General features: G+C 36.8%; 1 protein-coding gene and 1 long non-coding RNA gene across 5 annotated transcripts in view; both read right to left on the bottom strand.

Annotated features, from left to right (window-relative positions):
• Positions 1-13,898: 13,898 nt before the first annotated feature.
• Positions 13,899-23,585, bottom strand: part of hint2 (histidine triad nucleotide binding protein 2) — a 54,891-nt gene continuing 45,204 nt past the window's right edge. Inside the window, exons 5-6 of one of the 2 annotated variants that reach the window (XR_015490636.1) lie at positions 16,788-17,036; positions 13,899-14,109 (exon numbers count right to left, since the gene is read on the bottom strand). Coding sequence is in view for 1 of the 2 variants with exons in the window: in NM_001083572.2 (NP_001077041.1) it covers positions 14,018-14,109 (92 nt within the window). In the remaining variant the exon portion in view is untranslated. 2 annotated transcript variants of the gene reach the window in all.
• On the bottom strand, positions 17,293-23,116 carry LOC147844400 (uncharacterized). Of its 3 annotated transcripts, XR_015491804.1 has the most exons (13): positions 22,984-23,116; positions 22,688-22,869; positions 22,375-22,493; positions 21,980-22,012; positions 21,707-21,859; positions 21,437-21,531; positions 20,646-21,348; positions 20,419-20,480; positions 20,167-20,315; positions 19,414-19,452; positions 19,169-19,302; positions 17,669-17,703; positions 17,293-17,497 (listed from the first exon to the last, which is right to left on the bottom strand). It is a non-coding gene; the product is annotated as an uncharacterized LOC147844400 (long non-coding RNA). The 3 variants fall into 3 exon arrangements; XR_015491806.1 differs by lacking the exons at positions 17,293-17,497; positions 17,669-17,703; positions 19,169-19,302; ... (1 more) ...; positions 20,167-20,315; positions 20,419-20,480 and having other exon boundaries at positions 21,711-21,859; XR_015491805.1 differs by lacking the exons at positions 17,293-17,497; positions 17,669-17,703; positions 21,437-21,531; ... (3 more) ...; positions 22,688-22,869; positions 22,984-23,116 and having other exon boundaries at positions 19,169-19,254; positions 19,327-19,452; positions 20,646-21,303.

Here is a 23,585-nt window from a genome sequence, read left to right as displayed (position 1 = left end):
TGGAATTTGGGCCGGATTACTCTTACGTCATCCTGAGACCCCGCCCGGGTTATGTGCCCAAGGTTCCTACCACCCACTTCAGAGATCAGGTAGTGAACCTGCAAGCGCTGCCCCTGGAGGAGGCCCTTTCTTTACTTTGTCCAGTTCGTGCTCTGCGCATTTATGTGGACCGTACTCAGAATTTTAGGTCATCTGAGCAGCTCTTTGTCTGTTATGGCGGTCAACAGCAGGGTAGTGCCGTATCGAAATAAACATTATTCCACTGGATTGTGGATGCTATTTCACTCGCTTATTCGAGTCGAGGTCAGCCGTGTACCCCGGGAGTGCGTGCACACGCTACTCGAAACGTTGCATACTCTTGGGCGCGTGTACGGGGTGCCTCTCTAACAGACATCTGTAGAGCTGCGGGCTGGGCGACACCCAACACATTTGCAAGGTTTTACAATCAGCGAGTGGAGCCGGTTTCCTCAAGGGTATTAGGTAACCCTTTGGTGATTGAGGAAACAACTCGGTAGGGTGTTGAAACACGCTTGCTGCGTCATTCTTCCTAACACGGAGATACGTGTGCCTTTTTATCTGTTAGTAAAGTTCCCCGTCAGGTGAGCCCTGCAGATTCCTCCGTGGCCCCCAGCTAGATGCTCACGACTTCCCAAACAATATATCTAAATCCGTAAGACTTCTGTTGAGGTAGGATAAATTAGGGCCAGGGACACGTTGGAGGACCACACCTCCCATGATGTGGGTGCGTCACGCTTGCTTGACTATCCCCTACTCGGGGGCGTTGGTAAGGTGCAGTCATTATGGCGCTTTCCATAGTTTTCCCATACGTGGATTTTCCCAAAGATCAAATCCACTGTATAGCACAGAAGTTCCCCAACCAAATGGGAATATTCAAGGTTACAGAAGTAACCCTTCGTTCCCGAGGAGGGGAACGGAAGTGCTATACTCCGTCGCCATAATGACTGTCCCTTAGCTGTTTGAAAGTCTCTTTAACTTAAAATGATGGCGTTTACTCGCTCCAGGTGTGCTTATATGCTGGGATAATTGGCAATGCAGCACACCTGCACAAGCTTACGCTGCCAATTCATTGGCCCGTTCAATACTCTTTCAGACAAGCGGCTTCTGAACCGAATCCTCCCATACGTGGATTTTCCCAAAGATCAAATCCACTGTATAGCACTTCCATTCCCCTCCTCGGGGAAGGAAGGGTTACTTCTGTAACCTCGAACGTTTCTTATTGGTAAATTCACATTTGTGAATGTAAAATTTTGTTAGCAAAACAATTAAATTAATTAAATAAAAATTTATTTTCTCTTGAAAAGGGTACATAGAAATGCCAAAAAGTACATTTTCCAACAACAATGATAGAGGTTTAGAACACTGTAATTTGTTATTAATAAATTTTTGCACCTCACTCCATAAGTTGCCTGAGTATGCGCAAGGCCAAAATAAGTGTAATGCAGTCTCCTCATATTGATTACAAAAAATACAATTTATTTCAATCACACTTTTAAATTTTTGTAAATAATGTTTTGCAGAATAAAATCTGTGGAGAAGTTTTAAGATATTTCTTTAATTTTATTTCTAACATGGTATTTCTTTTATAAAGTCATCTGAGCTCAATGATCAGGTTTGTATCAAAATCCGAGGGCAAATCTGCGCCCTTAGCGGTTTATCATAAACTTTTCATCGCTCATTTTTCCCATGATTGACAGCAAGAACGAACACAGAAACGTTAATGCTGCATGTTCAAAATAATCAAAAACACCAAATATGATGAATTTTTGTAGCATTTTCTAAAATAATACATTCAGTGTTACTTGTACGGTTTCTCAGAGCTGTCAAAACACCTCTAAAAAAGGATTTTTCGGACATATTTGTACACATGTACATCACTGTAACCCGTTTTATTCAAGAGCATTTGAGCTGGTTTTTAGTGCTTAGCTCTTTCATTTTCATTTTGTTCAAAATATATTTTACTCGCTTGATTAAATCCCATTTTGTTATTTAACCTTTTTAATTTTATGCAACAGTCAATTTGCATGTTAATTTGCAATGAAGAAAATGAAATAATGTATTTTTTGCATGCTGATTTTTGTGAAATGGTGATTATAGGTCTTTAAAATCACCTTGCAATTTTGAAATCATAGCTTTTTTGCTTTGAGTATAGGCTATTCAGTTCAAAAGAGTGGAGTTTTAGCTTTTATAAAGTTTGCTGTGTATATAACATTTTGAATTATTTATAATTATTGGCCTATATATATCGGCTATCGGCCGCCAAGTCTGAAGAATTATGGGTTATCGGTATCGGCCACAAAATCCATATCGGTGCATTTCTAATTTTTTTGGTAACAGCCACACTTTTTTTTTCCACCAAATCAGTTGTCCCTTTAATAAAGACATCCAATAAAATTGAATATAAGGTACAATAATAAGTTCTCTTTGGAAAATAGTATGGATAGCCTTATTATTACGCTTGGTATATATAGTAAAACAGGTTTTGCTCACATAGATTTGGTGATATCAAAAGAAAATGCTTCTGAAGCATGGACTTGATTAATCCCTCTAAATTACATATGAACCCCTGAAGAAATTGAACTTGAATTGAATTAATAACAGTTAAAAACTCTTGTTGGTAATTGAGATTTTGTAATAAGAGAGGAATTCATTGTAAGGGAAGAGTATACCTTCTTTAACTGACTAACTAGATTAATTTTGTTTTTAAACCTATTATTTAAAAAAAAAAAAAGATATTTGCAATTGTATAAAATGTGTCTATTATTCCAAATGAAATAGTGATGTGGGGAGAAATTATGCTTATATATTAACGACCATGATAGGAGCACTTGTCTGTGGAAGGCAGATAATTTAACTGGGATTTTGTATATATTGTAATTACACATCAAAATAAAATTATGACCACCAATATTTGAAAAGACCTCATGGGGGATAAAATTCCAAATAGAATTGTTTTTTTTTTTTTTAAATGGTGTTTAATCCAATTAACCTTAAAGGTGTGGTTCATAGTGGTGAAGTCTAGGAAATTAAGGTCACCATTCTCATATGAATTCATAATTAAAGTCTTTTTAATGTAATGAGTTTGACTTTTCCATAGAAAATCAAATAGCATTTTATCTATATCTTTATTACTGTGGGTATAGAGATATAACACTAAAGAGGCATTTGTAAGTCTGGCTATACCTTCAGCCTTTGTAAGGAGAGCTCTCCCCTTAAGAGAGAGGTCTCTCTGAAGCAAAAAAATGTAACCTTTTTTTTGTTTTATCAATTAATAGGTTAAAATTAAGCGAACATCTTCTCAATTGGTCTTTAACAATAATAATTCCTAGTATGTTACCCTAGTTTTTATAGAAATGTTACATATATTATTAACATCACTTTCTTTAACAGCCATCAGTCCACATTTATTAATATTTTAGTACAGACCAGATGCACAGGAAAAATTGTTAATTATTTTAATCGCAGTTGGAATTTGGTCACTATTTTTCAAAAAGAGGGTTGTATCATCAGCTAAATGACTTAAAATAACTTCTCTATTCGCAATTGAGATACCATTAAGGGTGCAGCATACAGTCCATAGGTAAAACTACTTATTGAGGTGGTAACGCTTTCTTTTACAAACCGCAAAGTACCGCGTGAGTACAGTGAAATAACAGTGTACTTTTCTGTATGTACTGCATAAGTATAATGATTGTATTTGTAGTTATAACGCCTGTTTCACACCGCAAGCGTCAGCGGCACATGAGCAGAGCGTGAGCAGCGCGTATGTCGAGCAGTAGCAGAACGCAGGCGTTTGCCTTTCACACCAGCTGCGTATGCAGCGCGCAGCTCTTCGGCAGCTGCTGCAGAGATCAACCTATCTCTGTCTATTCTATCTAGTTACCCATGTCTCTCTATATACAAATACACTTTTTAAACTTTTCATCTGCACCAAGGCCCCTCCTATGCTGTTTCTTTAACCTGCAAATGTTTATTTTACAATTTTATAATCAAATAGTACTGTATGCTTCTCAAGCTATATGAGAAGTGTCTACAGTCAGAGGACAATCGCCTGTGATATCATGTCATTTGTTTTTTGATTATCAGGTTGCTGTAGACCTAGTTATAATAATATTTATACAATATACTTATAATGATATTTATACATGATCAAACTAGTGTTACTTTCTCTGCTTCAATGATGTCCAGCGGCAGAATAACAGCTCGTTAATTCATGCTCGTGCAGAGGATGAGACAGACAAAAGTAACCAATGCATGCCATTCTTTTACTTATTTTCGTGTTGTCAGATTCACAGTGCAAACAGCTCCCGGTAGGAATAATTCAAGTGAACAGAAAACAAAGCCGAAACTTTCAAAAGCCGAAACAAAGAAAACTTTCTTGCTCTGCTCAGCTGCACAGAACACAGCGAGCTCACATAACCCAGCATGCGTGTCAAACTACACTACCCACAATACACTTCGCTATGGACTACAAATCCCGTAAATATTCTATTTCCCCTCTCCTACAACACTAGTGTGCAACTTAAGCAAAACTGATACTAAATTGTTTTACATTTGGTTTTGTAGTTCGGGCCTAAATAAATGTTTGTTGCCGTTTTTAATCGTTTTAAGTTCATTTGAATGACTATATATAAAACATTTGACTTTATTAACGCATTTATTGGGTATAATTGCTACTTTTTACTGTCATTCAATGTGTTTTGGTCATTATCAATGCACTGTCACTTTAATTGAGCGTGAGCAGCGCATTAAAAATAGATGTGTCTTGTGATACCTACTGCGCCACCGTGCTGGCCTCCCTATACTCAAACAGCAAAATAACACATTATTTCCTTCCCCCTTTTTTATGGCATCTCTTGCTTGGCTTCCTCTTCTGCTCTTCTTCTCAGCTTCCACTGAGGACTCTGATGGTGAGTGGCTGATGAAATCCCATGGGTCTTGCTGCTCTGCATTTATATAAAATATATAAACAGACATAAAGGCTTTTAGTAAGCTATAGACATGTTTATTTTGCTGTTTAATGTGTGTGTGGTGGTTGTCCAACAATTTCCCACACTAAACATTTACAGATACCATATAGACACAATACAGTACTATCAAACAAATCTATTATCATCAGATCATATGGGAAATTGTGATAATTTATAGTCATAATAATTAAAGCACAGTAGGCTACTGTGCTGAAGTCTTAAGCAGGTTGCACACCAGAAGCGCCGCTCGGCGCCACGACACACCGCGCACATGACAGTTTAAAGTATCACACACCAGACGCGCACATTCGCATGATATTTAACATGAAACTAATGAGATGGCGCTCTGTGGTGCGGCTGAAATATGAACTTTGTCCTGAGTCGTGGCTGGGTGCCGCCGACTTGCGGCGCCGGTGTGTGTGCCCTGACAGAAACCTATGTTCAGAATTCTAAAATGCGTGGCGCGCCGCCGAGCAACGCTTCTGGTGTGTGACCTGCTTTAGCCTAACGTTAGTAGTGGGGGGGGTGGCATTTATTGATATTTTCTGTAGCATGCCAGTTTGATATATCAATTTACATTTCCAAACATTATTTTTGTCATAAACTTAGCTGTAATTAACGTATACAGGGAGAAAATAGTCTGCACAGTGAGTATGACAACAGCCACAGAGATCTGACCTGATCATCATCCAGTCTGTCTTCAATGACAGGAAGAAAGTAAATCCAGAGGAACTTTGGCAACATCTCTAAGATGTGCAAAAAAAAAACTAAGTAAACGACAGTAATCATTGGTAAATATTCGCTGCTGGTCGTTTAAATTCGGCCATGAACTAACGTTAATGTTACGCTAAAACAAATGAAACAAAGTAAATATAATCTGGTCAATGCACAATTTCTAATCGTAACAATGGCCTTATTTACTAACAACGATTTACTCACATGTGTTACATGGTGACGAGACAGAGCAATTCCAAACGTCCCAAAAGTCTGAGCAAAACCTTGTGGCGTGCTGTTGCAGTTTGATTCATATCTTTTGAAGCTTCTTGATTCACAACTCGTTTGAATCAACGAATCAGTAGGCACGTACCTGAAGTGATCCAATATCGTGAGATGGATTCAAATACACACGGAGCTGTCTGCTGTTCTCGCGATGTTTTGATGTCACACTGATCGGTTTGTTGAAGACAAATCGATTCAACCATACGTCCATTCCCAGAATTTCCTGTTCACGGCAGTACAAGGATGGCAGCGCGAGGTAAATAAAACAAGTTTTTTTTTTTTTTTTTTGTTCATAGAAGTGTTTGTTTCTATCTGATGTTTGTACCTATTTTTAACAATTAGACCCTTTTAACAATACTGTTATGACGTGTTTAACGATCATATGCATCTAAAATCCTTGAGTTTTTAATATGATTTTTAATAAAATAACATTTGCATTAACGTAATTAGATAATATGATCACATGTGCATATGGATGTTTCTCAGAGATGGGTTGCAGCTGGAAGGGCATCCACTGCGTAAAACATATGCTGGATAAGTTGGTGGTTCATTCCACTGTGGCGACCCCAGATTAACAAAGGGACAAAGCCGAAGAGAAAATAAATGAGTATAGGCAATGATAGACAAGACAATGTTTGATTAAGATGAAATGTTTTAAAATGCATATTTATTAAAATAAAGGTTACAAAGTAAAGAAGAAATATATTGTGTGTTTGTATATTTATTTTACTGCCTTCAAGATTTTACATTGTAAACTAAAAAGAACAAGGGGGAAACAAATTTTGTATTTACCCTTTAACTACAGGGAACAAGGGAGGAACAACATTTCACTTTAATTTACAACCCTCAAATGTGGTATTTACATTTAAGTACAGGGAACAAGGGGGGAACAAGAGAGGAACAATGCTTCACTTTAATTTACAACCCTCAAATGTGGTATTTACCCTTTAAGTACAGGGAACAAGGGGGGACGAAGGAGGAACAATGCTTCCCTTAAATTTACAACCCTCAAATGTGGTACTTACCCTTTAAGTACAGGGAACAAGGAGGGAACAAATACTGTATTTACCCTTTAACTACAGGGAACAAGGAGGGAAGAAGCTGAACTTCAACACACTAGTGTATACTTGAACACAGTAAAATCATGAGTAAAATTTACTCAGTTCAGAGAACATTTGGTCTCTCTCTAAATTGAGCAAAATTTACTCAGCAGCAGAGTTAAAGTTAATGAGACAAGGATGGCGATAATTAAGTGATGGTTGAGCACTGATGATGAACACCTGCTGTTAATAAGCAGAAACAGAAGAGAAACACAAAACTACATCTACCTTCAGTCACAGCCGTACATAAAATAAACTAAATAAAACGCATAAAATCTTTCAAAATCTCAGCAGTGCATCATTAAGCAACTTCACAAACAGCAGCTTTACTTATTAACAACCTGTTTGGCCTTATTCCTGCCACGCTCTACAAAATTACATAGAGTGATAATATTAAGAATTAAATAAGGCATTTTTTACAACAACAATAAAAAAAATAAATAAATAAAAAAAAACACTTTGTGTTTAAGCTGTCACCATTTAGGAGAACAGGGGGCTGTTCCAGAAAGCAGGTTATGTGACATACCCGGGTAAGTTTGAGAGTAAGTAGGAACATAACCTCAGCTTTGGTTCCAAAATCGGAGGTATCTTCTGGGTATGTTAAGTAGCCATAGCAACTTACTCTCTGAAGATAACCTGCTCCGGAGCAGGTTATGTTCAGAGAGTAAGTTGCTATGTTCCAGAGTTAGTCTGTTTCAGAGAGTTTACTGAGCATTGCGTGCTCTTTTGATGAGAATATTTATGGATGTGGACGCACAGATACAAGTTTTTTCATTGTGAGAGGGTTTTAAGAGCGTAATTTTTTTCATAACCAAATTTATAATGTTAATGTATTTAACAAACCTTTTTGAAATCAAATGTGACAAACCGCTGGTCTGGGCTTACCATAAAAAACATTCAGTGCAGCTCTTTGTATTCGCGTCAGGGCATTTTAGGCAACTGTACAATGTGGCAGTATTACCACCTGTACAGTATGCCTGGCACTGAACTGTTTTTTACGCTTTTGTACAGTTACTTGGTCATAAATCACTGCATATCATTGCACAGTTAATTCAGAGCACAGCAATAGTGTAGTGGACAGTGCGTCGTTAATGATCAACGGAGCTCATAGCGGAGTGAGGTCGAATCTAGCAGGAAAATATATCTATAATTTAAGATGTAGGACGTCGTTCATATGTATAAATTCATGCACATACACCTACATTTTTTAATATGATATTTTTTTCAGGGTTTCCAAATGCTTGTGTGCATTATTTGCAGCCGGCTTTAAAGCTCCATCAGTCACTAAAGGACACTGATAATATGAAATCTGTCCATAGTATAAATGTGCAGGCACAACTTAATTTTCTGTCCTCAATCTTTTGGTGTTTCAACTATTAAACTCATTACTGCTTCCACTTACCAGCTCATATGTGATGATCCCACCTCATCACTATATGTTGAGGCTAAATGGCTGATTATCAGGATGTAATGATTCAAGTTTATAATACAAATATAGTTAAAAAAAACAAAGCAAATGTTGCTTTACACAATGTTTATTTGTATTATATTTGTATTATACAATAGAATCATTACTGGGCACTACATTGTTACTTCCTGTAGGACAAAAGATACCCTTTTCTGCCTCATACGATGACACCCTACCTGCAGCCTGACCCAGAGGAAATCTCAGTGACCCAAGCTGACAAAAGAGATGGAAGAGTGCTAAGAAATGTAATTTGTCAAAAAACTGTTTAATCAAATATTTTGGTCAGTTAATTTCTTAATTTCCTGAAATAAAATTAATGATTTTTTACACTGCTTTATACACGCACCTTTCAACGTGTAACATATTTTCCATATACATTTCTCACCTTAAGGTGATGCTCATGTGACTTTATTTATATTTGAAGATGGACCTAATAAAGCTACTTTAGAATATATATATATATATATATATATATATATATATATATATATATATATATATATATATATATATATATATATATATAAAAGATTTTGTGATCCAAGAGTAATATTCAAATATGGAAAAGTGCAGACAAATTCTTACACTGCTTGTTAGTTTAAGCAGAAGGAACTTCGTCTGCATGCAAAATAAAAAGCATAAAAAGAACCTAAAACTACCTGACAACAATTACTTACAACAGTTACATATTGTGTGGTTTAAGTCAAAAACTCAACCACTGATGAGCCTTTATTAAAGGACACAGCAGCTCCTCTAACTGGTGGCCCACAGAAGTTAGACAGGCCTCTTTCTATTAGCTGCATGACAGAAAGAATATTCTAGAGTGTTAAATACAGAGCTCCAGTAATTAAATATTACCTTTTAGGAGAATGTTTCTGTGTTTAATGACTTTGGACAGAGTTCTAGCTCCAGAAAGATTACTATTTCTATAAGCCTTATTAGTCAATACACATATTGTGGCCTTAAGAAATTAATGGCAATAAAAATAAATGCATGAATGGTTACACAACATACTCAAAAGGATGTTAAAGAGAAGTTTAATTGTTCGTTACAATGAATAAAATGGAGGGTGGCATGTGTAATTTAATGAACTAACAAACTTTCTTATTATTTATTTTTTCTTTTCTTATCTATTTCTTATTATTTATTTCTTTCTTTCGTTGAAGCAGATGTGTAATCTCTGTGATTAAAACCTCCACCTCTACCTCTGTAAAGTGCGTTGCCCTTTTTTTTCTCACTGTGACTTTCTATGGTTACTCTTGAATTCGACGATCTACTGAAAATGCCTTCAGGTGTGGGCCGTGCACGCGCATTAACCCGCGGTTATCTTCAGGAGGTTGATTTACTAACTAGTAACTAACTCTTATCACCTGTTTTGGAACCAACATAACATCGCGGTAAGCAGGTTTTGGGTAAATCAACCGAGAGTTTAGGGTTTAGCAGATGGTAAGTTAACCCAGCTTTCTGGAATACCCCCCAGTAGTTGCTTTACTTGGACTCTGACTCGATTCCTAATATTTGTTGCTCTTTGTTTGCAAAACAGTGTATGATGGCAAATGTTGTATAAAGAGAGCAAATGCGCTCTGGATTATTGAATCTGGTGGTTTGGTCAATGGTCAAATCAGTAAAATTGGTTTTCACCTATTCAATTTAAATAACGTATCACAAAAGGAGCACTGTGTTAAGAAAATGGAGCTCACCAATACTTTTATCAGATCATATAACACATTGAACATCTAAAACACAAAGACAAAGAATCAGAGTATGCTTCTCAACTATGTTTTTATTTTTTCCTACAGTGCATGCTGGGAACTACAGATGAATGTTGTATGATTGTCTTACCATGCACTGCAGCCAAAAATAAATAAAACTCTAACCACTGATGAGATAGATACGCTGATTATGGATGTCGGATGTCTCTAAATTGATTCAGATGCTCAGTGTGTTTAAAAAAAAAATATTAAACCACAGCTGAGGTCCATTCTCCTAATAAACACTGCATTTTGTTTCTTATGTGATAAACCATCAAGTAAATATAATTTGAAAAGTCAAACATAATCATAATAAGCATAGTTACTCTTATGAAGAAAGATTCAACACAGGATCAGTCAACTTAATCACATTTGCTCTCTTTAAACTTCTCATAGCAAGTAAAGAAAAATTACCATTAGAAATCGAGTCCAAGTAAATCAACCACTTTTTCCTTGATGGTGACATCAGGGTAAAAAAACAAAAAATGTTTTTTTTTTTTTGTGTGTAAAATGTAAAGAACTAAAGCAGTTATTTCTCAATGAATCTCATATGGACTTTTGTGAACATCTGACAGAAACAAAGTCAATCAGGTAACCAATGAGCAAAGCTGCTGCTGCTTCTCTTGTTTCTGCTTATTAACAGCAGGTGTTTATCATCAGTGAGCAATCATCACTTAATTAAACCCATCATTATCCCATAACTTTAACTCTGCTGCTGAGTAAATTTTACTCAATTTAGAGAGGGACCAAGTAACTGTAAAACTAAGTAAATTTTACTCTGAGGATTTTACTGTGTAGTTTTGTTGTTGTGGGCCAAACAAATATGTTTTAACTTAAACATTTTTCAATTGTTTAAGTTCATTTGATTGACAATGTAAAATCTTTTAGCTACATGTAAGGTTTCATTGTTGAGTTAAACATGTTTTTTAAGGGTCTCTGACACATTGCCTTTATAATTTATCTTTGTTTTATTAATCAATATTAACTGTGTGCGTCAGCCAGCAGTTTTTTTGTTCATTATTTATTAGGCTCCCTCAAAACACACATGCACCCACATTTCCAGTGTGGATTATAATTTTATTTTAATAATGAATAAAAAAAAATTCGTATTTTAATTTGTCAACTCTCGTTATTCCCTATATATGGCTTTTGTGCTTTTATAGAATGGGAGTTGGTAAACCTATTCAAGGGCATGCACAGATTTTCAATACTTTATTATTATTAAAATTTTCCATATCTGCAATGCCTGTATTTTGGTGCTCGCTGCAGAGCCATTTGAGCAGAGCTGAGCTCCAGCGAGGGGGAGCATGAGCTCTCGGTCCTCCTCCTGTAAGCTGTTTTAATGCGTACACCAACCCCACCCCTAACCCTACCCCCAGTGACATCACTCGTAGAAGAAGTGCAAAAAAAGGTGGAACTCATGCTCAAGCTCCCCCTCGCTGGAGCTCAGCTCGCCCAAATGGCTCTGCAGCGAGCACCACTTGCATTTTTTTTGCAGTCCACATAGAATCCAACATGGAAATCCTTTTTTCCTTTATTGGCATTGATTGTTTTGAAATTCAAATGGCATTAACATGCCTGTGTTTTAATTTCTGTAATAAATATGGCTGTCAAGCTAGGATCTTGATGGTTTATTGTGGGCATGTTGTTTACATGAAGAAATATGTGTTACAAGTTAAACAGAAATTCTAATAATGAATTATATTTTGAATTTAAAAAGTATTTGTCTTGCGTTTACATTAATTTTACACTCGAATAGCCGAAATTACAAGTTTCAGTCTTTTAAATGCGATTAATTTTTTTTTAAAAGTCTGATTAATTAGTTATTTTTTTTTCCAATTGACAGCACTAATATATATATATATATATATATATATATATATATATATATATATATATATATATATATAATTATATTATATTATATTAGTGTGTGTGTGTGTGTGTGTGTGTGTGTGAACAGTAATCAGGTGAGAGTTCAGGGTGGGTGTGTGGTAGATGATGAGGAAGAACGGTGACAAGAACTGCAGGAATAAGCCAAGGGTGTGACAAGGAATTCATATTAATGATTCCTGAGCAACATTTCAGTTTGTTTTGGTTTGCGCATAACATTAAACATAACATTATATAACAAACAGAGCAAAATACAACAATGTAAAATACAATAATTTACGTAGTCTTCGAAAAAAGTGCTAATGTACCTAAAAAAAACATTAAAATTAAGGTAAATTCCTGTTTGCACATATAATTAGAGCATTGTTTACCAAAAGAAAATGAAGAAAAAAAATACAAACAACTGATAATTAAACAAATTGTGATGATGCAGCAGCTGATTGACATCTATTGATTTATTATTAATTATAAATGCTGCTTAAAGTGTATTGTAAAAATTGATACAGATTCTTTTGCAGGGATGGAATGTGTTAATATCCTGTTGATATATAGATATCTTTGTGTATTCATCTCTACTTTTTCTAATATATTTTCCCTGATTTATTGTTAAATAACAATAATAATACAAATATTTATGAAACTTATGAATTATGTTATCTTAAATATTTTACAAATGATTTTTCTACCCCTATGAAGACATCAAGGTAAATTATTAGTATATTTGATTTTTAGTAGTATATTTGTTTATTATTGGTATATACCAATTTTAAACAAATATATCAATAATAAATAACATTTGGTATGGTTAATAGACCAACAATCTATTACAAGAGAGAGAATTTATTTTGCTTGCCACAAAGCTTATTATCCTAACTTAAACAGCCTACATCATTTATCACATGCATTTATTTCAGCAAGCCAGTTATGTGCATTGCACTTATGTGTAGTCAAATGACAAGTTTAAGGGGCATGGTTGATTTGACATGCAGGCATTTGAATGAAAGTTTGATACTATGGCTCCAACCTCTGGCTCCACACATGATATTTTACACATATGCTTTGGCTAATTTTTCAGTTTTTTATTTTTTATTTTTATTATTTTTTTTGCAACAGTCTGTGTTAGTCTTTGGCCATTTTGAATTTATTGGAAAAAGGTGGTGTCACGTCATCCATATTTGTTTTTGTCTATGACACAAAAAAAGCACCAAACCCTACTTGTCAATATGTTACTGCTGCTGGAGCCTCTGTGTACTGAAAAATTCCTGTCAGTAATGCTACTGGGTTTCCGTTCAATTAGTCCTAGTGTACTTTCTATTGTTAATAATTATTTATTTTATTGTTTGTTCTATTGTTAATAATTGTTTGTTTTCGGGTATAGTTGTTATTTTTTAGAAACTTGCTGTTATTCAGCCCCTCCTTAAGAAATTAAATCTCAATGCCTTGGATATTGTTGTGGCAGGAAGGGCATCCACCAGTAAAGCATATGCCAGAGTAATAGTACTTTCATTCTACTTTGGTGACCCCTGAGAAAGCAGGGAAAAAGCCAGACATCGCAAGTCTCCCGGAATTTCCAGGAGTCTCCTCATAGTGGCCCCCTGATGCCCGCGAATGAGAAACAATAATTATAACTCTCTCCACCCCCCACAACTCACCCTGAGGCAAACCCATAGAACCTTGTTAACATCATTGAAAGCTGAAATTCAATAAAACAAGTTTTATTGGAGGAAACAGTAGTACATTACATTTTTTGAATAAGATTCACCAAAGCTCCTTCTTAGTACTGGTTATATGTCTTGTTCAAAAATATACAGGTTTCAGCTATCCTGGAGGCCATTTCATTTGCCTTCCTCCAAGGACATGAATGTGAAGGTGATACACAGACTGTGCACCGTTTTTTCCATCATTGATGACTGTAAAAATAATGACAGATAATTAGGCATGTAATACATGTTTTAAAATGGATTACACAACAAATTATAGAGCATGATTTTTGTCATATTTTAGATTCCATAGACCCACAAATATGATTATCCAAAATCATAGGACACTCATCCTAAAATCTAACTGGCATCTATATAATTCATTTTTATAAAAACAATATATAGTGGAAAAAACTGGATATAAATGGTACAAAAATGTATTTGAAAAATATCCAAGTTCTTTTAAGTCTACTCACTAAAAAAATGATATGTTGGCTTTAATTAACTTTATGTCAACAGGTTCCACGTAACCGAGTTAAGTTACCTTAAAGAAAGAATATTCATTTGAGTAAACTTAAGTTAGTTACATAAAGGTAACGTAATGTTGTTTAGTTCAATCGACGCAACATTGATTGCGTATTTACACTGTTAAAAAAAATCTGTAAAATTTACGGAAAAATACTGGCAGTGAATTTTCTGTAAAAATACGAAAGTTTTATAGGACTGTTTAAATTTACAGAAAATAACCATATTCCATCATCTGATACTATGCTCATTTTACAAAAACCTAGTTTAGCTCATAAAAACAAAGTCATTCAATGCACTAATGTGTTAATGTGTGTACAATTAGCAAACAGATTTTCACTGCATTAGTATCAGTTACCTTTAAATAAAAGAAGATGCAGCACAACATCAGCTATCTTAGTTCATATTGGAGTTGCACACAGATGCTACTATCCTCCCTACTGTATGCTTGCACTTTAACTTTATTATTATTATTTACACAAAATATACTTATTTTAAGCACATTTTATTACTTATTTAATATAATTTATTTAATTAATGTGAATTTGAACCAAATTTCAACTTACTAATTTTAATTAAAATAATGTTTGTGTTAGTTTGAAAAAAAAATACACTTCCACAAAATCTCGAGTACTTTTAGGCTTGAGGTTGTCCAGACTCGAGTTTAAAAACCTTAGTTATAATGTACTCTATATTTAAATTATACAGCTAATAAAATAAAGCCAGTAACACATTTAATAAACACACGTCTAAGGTCTCCAAACTGTCTAGAATCAAAACTTTACAGATTTTTTTTTTACTATGTCTTCTGTTTTCTTAGTGATTTTATATATTGAATTGTATAAGAATCTGTATTGATTAATTTGGGTTTACTTAAATATCTACACATTAAAATTTAATCTTGGTTAACTATAAGGTTCAAATATCAATTTTTTAAACAGTGCAAAAGCATGTACATTTTTTTAAACTATCATTGTATTAAATTATGTTTTGCCTCAAAAAAGCTGTACCACAAAGCTATAACACCTACCTTAAAAGTTAATGAGAGTCAATTAATATTCTTTTTTTTTTTTAGTTTGCTGTATTTTGCATCTTGTTATTCTTTTTTATGAAATAATGTACTTAAGAAATAATTCTATTGGTAATTGTTTTTTTTTGTTCTTTGGTCTTGAACATGATGAATCTCTAACTTCGATGTGCAACATCACCCCGGTAAACCATCTCATTTTATATGAGAGGCAGATGCTACAGACCATTGTGAAGGTGTTAGAATTATCAATGAAGGCATCTAAATACTTTAACTTGGACAATGTGGCAATAGCAATGATAACGCAATGCCATTCGTCGTGCTGTATATTACCCTATGCTGTCATGATTAATTCCTTTTCTTCAGTTTCAAATGTCACATAAAATTCCAAAGAAGCTAATGAAGAAGCGAAACTTGCCATTTCTCAGTGGTTCTTGATGAAGCTACTTTAAAGGTGCAGTAGGTGATTGTCTTCAGAAACATTTTTTGTTGTGCTGGTTGAAAGTCTCTTCACAGTCCAACAGTAATAATTACAGTAAATGATCTAAATTTGTTTATATGTATTTTTATATTCTGGGTAAAGCATAATACTAAAAACTGTTTATCAAATTAAATAGAGTCGGACCGTCATCTCCCTTAATTCCGATAGGCAGGTCAGACTGTCTGTCAGCAGTCTGTCAGTAGATTCCGAATTCTGCGCATCTGTTCACGCAGATCCGCCATTAGAGCGGAACGCATCACAAACGCTCGCAGATGCAGAGTCGGAGCCAGAGGCGCCGAAGGACAGCCGAGCTCGGGCCGATTACTGTAAAGCCAGGCGCGGGTATAATTCACCCTTAAATCGGCCGCACGGTCAAGAGACGGACCGGGAGAAATCAATAGCTGAATTGAAACTTTTAAAAACCTGAATCAATATTGGAGTTACTTTAGCACACTGAAGGAAGGACGACACCATGGCTGAAGAATTACTGTTAGACAGGTAATGTTCTGTTTTGAAACTATTTTATGTTAGATTGTGTTTCGTTATGAATGACTTATAAGCACAGACATGTTGTTTAGCCACTGAAATCTCCTGGTGAAAGATTGATGTGATTATTTTCAGTTTCATTAAGTTCTTTGACAGCATCTATAATGTAGATTTATATTTAGTTTAACAACAAAACACCAGCCTATGAAGTGGTTACGAATTATTAGAAATTAAAAATCAAAGTTAATTTGTCTTTCTAGTCTGTACACTTTCGTTTTATTAAGTAGAAAATAGAAAATAAATATTTTAAATTAATGTAATGTGATGCTATGATTTACATGTTTCCGATTGGCTACTTCTACTTCATACCTTATGAGGGGGAGGGGCTTGCTGCTCAAACAATACACAGACTCTGACGTGAAGCAGCAGCAGCTCCGTGTTTCCTGTGTTTTTATTAACATTATTGTCCCTCATCAGGCGGTGAGGGCGCTACATTTTGGAGGCACCGCTGGGATGGATGCAGTGTGGGTCGGCTTCGAGTGATGACAGTTGTCCTTCAGTGCCATTCATCTTCTTACTCAGCCTAGGAGATCAGTGAAGTGAAGGTGTCCACTGTCCCTGTTGTGTTCGGACAAAAGTGCATTTAATCTGAGATCAACTTACAGTATCAGGATTGCTGCAAGATTCCAGCCAGCTACGGACATTGCACACATACATTACACTGCACATTTCCAAAGACTGAGCAACCTATGGATTCCTTAGAGGACTTGAAGCTTGAGGTTATAGGAGCATTATATGCTCTCTCAAAAGGAAACCTTCTTGAATTATGTCACTTTCTGGAAGTTAAGTGTGAAAACGCTGTCAACAAAAGTCGTTCAGTACTCATTTCTTTAATTGTAAAACACATTGAGAGAGAGACATTAGAAGAGCTTGAAGATGCTGGTATGTCAGAGCTTTTGTGCTTAAAAGATAAAATTTGTGAAATTCAGTTTGGAAACAGTGATCCAGAAAAACAAACAACTCACACATCAATAAGAGGGGCCTTAGACCAGGTAGCAGAAAACGTAGAGCAAGAAAGACTGCAAAAAGAAATTGACACGTTACAGTTAGCCCTGCAAAAGCTAATTGAACAAAAACAAGGAGCAGGTGATTACACGTACTATAACACTAACAATCAACAACGCACAACCAAATCACAAAACCCTCTTGCATCGCACAGTATGAACACACAACAAGAAACAAGTACCTACCTAAATCAAGTGCCCTCTCAACCAGTTATGTTTCCCTGGAATAGAGAATTTAAAATTTCAGGACAGATCGGTGAGCATGGACAGAAAGACAAACTGACTTTTTCAAGTTTGGCTCATCAAATTGAGCATGGACTGAGCAGAGGGGTTTCAGAACTTGAAATAGTGGATGCTGTAATCAGAGCGATAGCACCAGGCATGCAGCTGCGTAGCTATCTGGAAGGAAAACCAAATCTAACCTTGCCTATTTTGAGACGAATTCTCCGAGCACATTATCAGGAAAGAGGTGCAACAGAACTGTACAAGCAGCTAACATCAGAAGTTCAGAGTAGTAAGGAGAATCCACAAAGTTTTATTGTTCGGTGTCTTGATTTGAGACAAAAGATTCTGTTTGCTTCCCAAGAGGCGGAATCTACTTTGAAATATGACCCAAATCTTGTTCAGAGTATGTTTCTCCACACTGTCCTGACCGGCTTACAAAATGATAGTATTAGAAGTGACCTGCAACCTTACCTCACAAGAAATGAGGTGAGCGATGAACTTCTATTGGATAAGGTCAATGTTGCATGTGCAAATGAAACAGAGCGTCAAAACAAGAAAAAGTATCTATCCCAACATCATCTCACTAATGTAAATTCTGTACAAGTTAATAAAGTCGCTATTGAAAAAAAAGGAAAGACACAGTGTCACAGAAACACAGAGAAAGTTGAGCCTGACCTTTTGAGTGAGTTAAAAGGAATGCGGTCTGACATGGCAATGTTGAAGGATCTCAGTGTAGAAGTGGCTCAAATTAAAGAATCCATACGACAGCCTCAGGTCATGCCCACACAGTCCTCCACCCATTTAAGGGATCCCATATGCATGCAACCTCCCCAGTCTACATACCACACTGCACGTTATCTGCAGCCCTATGACAGGCGAAGGGGAGCATATCAGCGACAACATTGGCTCCCTCCACAACAATACCACCCTCCTCCAGTCCTTCTAAGGAAATGTGTGGCATGTCAGCAGAGCGGATTAGATGTGCACTGTACCCACTGTTATAGATGTGGGAGTAGAGACCATTTTCTGGCAGGTTGCAGAGTGCGAAATCCAATGATGTACAGAGACCAGTCGTTAAACAAGACCGGGTCACGACCGATGGACAGGAAGTGACCAGTGAAACATTGGAGTCCCCACAAAGCTGTGCACACTGTGGTGTAGTGAATCCTGACTTAAATTTGCAACAATGTTCTGCCTGTAAGCAAACACTTTATTGCTCCAAAGCCTGTCAATGTCATCACTGGACAAAACATAAGAATCAATGCAAACAAGTTTCCAACCGTGATATGAATTCTGCCATGATTGAAAAGGAAACAAATGCAAAAGAATCTATTTGTGCTGATTTTGTTGGAAAGCAGTGTTTTTTACCATGTTACATTCAAGGCCAGCTTGTTGATGCATTATGGGATACGGGATCACAAGTGTGCATAGTGGATGAACTGTGGAAAAATGAGTACTTGCCTAACATGAGGTTGAGGGATGTGACAGAGGTAATCAATGCACCTGAAAGTCTCCGTCTTGTGGCAGCAAATGTGGCCAGGATATTCCTTACATGGGATGGGTAGAAGTGACTTTTGGTTTGACAGTAACTGAAACTGAAACAAAAGAACTTGTCATACCTGTGCTGGTGATGGAGGGCAGGCAGCTTTGTCGTCCTATTATTGGATTTAATGTGATTGAGCGAATTCTAAATGACAATAAATTACCTCAGCCAGTCACAAATGAATTTCTGAGAACAGTTCTCCCTAATGTGGAAAGAGAGAAAGTACATGCTTTTATTAATCAAATCCACGAAGAAACCCCATGTGAATACCTTGTTAAAACAACAAAGGAAAATATTCAGGTGCCAAAACACACATCTGTACAAATAAAATGCAGGGTACAATCTCGTCGACAAAAAAAAGACACATTGCTTCTCTTTGAGCCTGATGTTAACCCACAATGGACAGAGGGGTTGGAGTTCTGTGAAACAGTAGTGACCCTACAGAAGCACATGTCCCCACACATCATCATCAGTGTACAAAACCCCACAGATCACGACTTAATGCTAATGGGCAAGACGGTTATAGGAACAGTACAGCCAGTACAGTCTGTGTATCCAACAGCTGCGTTTGACAATAATGACTTACCATCATTAAGAATAAATGAAATAAAAATTGAAGCTGGCCACACCCCTGACAACACATGGGTTCCACCTGTAAACTTAAGTCATCTTAATGAATCTGAAAAACGAATTGTTCAACAAATGTTAAAAGAGGAAGCGGCATCATTTTCCAAATCCGAAACTGACATAGGCTGCATTGAAAAGCTGCAACTGTCCATCTCTTTGAAAGACACTACTCTAGTAGCACGTACTTACCAGTCAGTGCCTAAACCGCTCTACCAGGAAATGAAAGACTACCTGCATGATCTCATTGCACAAAAATGGATACAGAAATCAAATTTATCATATGCCTCACCTGTAGTGTGTGTCAGGAAAAAGGATGGCACCTTACGCTTGTGTATTGATTATAGAGAGTTGAACAGAAAAACACATCCTGATAGGCAGCCCATTCCCCGGGTACAAGATATAATGGACAGTCTGGGAGGGAACTCCTGGTTTTCACTCCTTGACCAAGGAAAAGCATACCATCAGGGTTTCATGGCCAAGGAAAGCAGACCACTAACTGCCTTTGTTACACCATGGGGTTTATATGAGTGGATCCGGGTACCTTTCGGCCTGATGAATGCTCCTTCAGTGTTCCAACGCTGCATGGAGGAATGCCTGGAAGAGCTGAGAGACAATATCTGTGTTCCTTATCTGGATGATACCTTGGTTTTTAGCAAAACTTTTGAAAAACATGTAGAGGATGTGAGAAAGGTCTTGCAAAGATTAAGACAGTATGGGATAAAGTTAAAACCTATCAAATGTGAGTTGTTTAAGCGTGAAGTGCGGTACCTCGGGAGAATTGTGTCTGAGGAAGGAAGTAAAATGGATCCAGCTGACACAGCTGCTGTGGAAAGCCTGAAAGAGAAAAGACCTACCACAGTTGGACAACTGAGATCTGTCATGGGCCTGCTCAGTTACTATAGGCAATATATAAAGAACTTTTCAAAGATTGCAGGACCTTTGTACGACCTACTGAAACAAACAGAAACTAATAGAGAGGATTACAAAGTGAAAAGTAATCAAAAGTGGAAAGAAAAGAGTAGGGGATTGTCCTCCAAAACACAAATTATATGGACAGACAAACATCAAGAGATACTAGAGAGACTGATTGACTGTCTGGTTGAGCCACCTGTCCTTGCATTTTCTGATTTCTCACAGCCATTTATACTCCACACTGATGCTTTAAATCAGGGACTTGGGGCTGTTTTGTATCAAAAACAAAATGGAAAATTAAGAGTCATCGCTTATGGTTCTCGAACTTTGACAGCCGCAGAAAAGATGTACCACCTCCACTCAGGCAAGCTGGAGTTTCTGGCCCTAAAGTGGGCTGTCAGTGAAAAGTTTAAAGATTATTTGTTCAATGCGTCCACATTTACAGTGTACAGTGACAACAATCCTCTCACTTATGTCTTGACCAGTGCAAAGTTAAATGCAACAGGATGCAGATGGGTTGCAGAGCTCGCAGACTTCCATTTCACAATAAAATACCGTCCTGGAAAAGAAAACATAGATGCAGACAGTTTATCCCGTATGCCACTAGACATTGAAACTATAATGGAGCAGTGTACAGAGGAACTTACATCTGATTGTGTTGAAGCAACTGTGCAGGCAATAGAAATGCAGGATTGTACAACGTCATGGACAGCCATGACCTCACTTAAAAACCCAGCAGAGTCTGTGGAGTCAAGCGAAAGATATTCAACTGATGAAATACGACAAGCACAAAGGGAAGATGCCCATATTGGGCCAGTATTACAATGCAAGTTGATTGGCGAAAAACCTTCTAGACACCAACTGAAAACATTTAGTATACAAAGTAAAAGTTTGCTACGCCAATGGGACAAACTTACTTACGGAGAGGATGAAATCCTTCGCAGAAAGACAGCTACCCGAACTCAGCTTGTGTTGCCAGAAAAATACAAATATTGTGTCTTGCAAGAGTTGCATAGTAAAATGGGTCATCAGGGAGTGGAAAGGACCATGTCCCTCATTACTGACAGGTTCTTCTGGCCAAAAATGCAGAACGAGATTGAACATTTTGTGACCAAGTGTTGTATTGTTTGAAACAGAAGAAGCCAAGTAAAGAAACAAGAGCACCTCTCACAAATATTGTCACCACTCACCCATTTGAACTCGTTTCCATAGACTTTTTGCACCTTGAAAAAAGCAAAGCAGGGTATGAATATGTCTTGGTTATAATGGATCACTTCACAAGGTTTGCTCAAGCTTACGCCACTACATCGAAATCTGCAAAAACTGTTGCTGAAAGGATTTTCAATGATTACGCACTGAAATTCGGATTCCCTGAAAGGATTCATCATGACCAGGGAGCTGAGTTTGAAAACCAGTTACTTTCTCAATTAAAGAAAAATTGTGGAATTGCAGGATCACGAACAACACCATACCACCCACAAGGAAATGGGCAGGTTGAACGTTTCAATCAGACATTGCTCCAGATGTTAAAGACTTTAACAGAAACACAAAAGTCCAACTGGAAGGAATCGTTAAACAAACTTACTTTTGCCTACAACAGTACACGATGTGAGGTAACTGGATTTTCACCATTTTATCTTCTGTTTGGGCGTTCGCCAAGATTACCTGTAGACTTGCTTTTTGGATTAATGCCAGAGGGAGGGACTGAGGACCACAAGGAATATGTAACAAAATCAAGTCAAAGAATGCAGGAAGTCGAGTCAAAGAATGCAGGAAGCATATGAGATTGCAAAACAGAATAGCAAAAAGGTTTCAGAGAGAAACAAAAAGAACTATGATGGAAAGGTCAGGAGCTCAGTGTTGCACCCAGGAGATCGTGTGTTGGTGAGAAATCTTACACCTAGGGGAGGCACAGGGAAATTACGAAGCCACTGGGAGGATCTGATACACACAGTTGTTCGACGATTAGGGGAAGAATGCCCAATTTATGAAGTGAGACCTGAGCAGGGTAAAGGAAGATCACGTGTTCTTCACCGAAACTTATTGATGCCCTGTGATTGCTTACCACTGGAGATTGAACCTGGAAAGAAAGCAAAATCAAAAGGACCATCAAAAAATCTAAAACCAGTAAAAAGGAATGAACCTGAGCCAGAAGAGGATGAGGATGAAGATTGTCCTTATTACTATTACTTACCTGAAATCCAGCCTCAGAGCCTTGGGCAAAAGATACAGAGAGCAGAATGTATCTGAAGCTCAGTCTGGATTACCTAAAGGGGGAAACAAAAAGTTAGTAAATGAACACTTACCTTGTGACTTGTCTGGTGAACCTGAAAAAGAAAAAGAGCAAATCAGTGAACGGACAGAACAGGATCAGATAACAAATGTTTCAATGGACCTTGAGGATATGTCTCAACAAGAAGTTGATGTGTTAGAGGAAGAACAACCTGAAGAGGCACCTGAGAACATGCAAGAAGAATATACTACTTTGAGTGAAAGTAGCACAGAGGCAGAACAAGAAACCAGGTGGCCTCAAAGGGAAAGGAGACAACCAAGAACATTTACCTATGACTATTTGGGCAATCCAGCCTGTTATAATGTTGGACATACTAACACCACAGCGTTTCATCCCATGCCATATGAAATGCAGAATGTAACTCCTTGGACTTACCTTGTGCAGCAATATGAGCCAGTATATTCATACATATATTGAAAGATAGAGTTTGTGGAGGAAAAGTGGGATTAGAAGAAGAAACAGACTAGGTAGTCTCAACTCGTACCCCTATTCATAATATGCAG

Source organism: Danio rerio, chromosome 5 (assembly GCF_052040795.2).
Source record: "Danio rerio strain M-AB ecotype USA chromosome 5, GRCz13ab, whole genome shotgun sequence".
In the NCBI taxonomy this organism is placed as follows: domain Eukaryota; kingdom Metazoa; phylum Chordata; class Actinopteri; order Cypriniformes; family Danionidae; genus Danio; species Danio rerio.
Note: the sequence above shows the minus strand (reverse complement) of the source record. Positions and strands in the feature narration are given on the sequence as shown.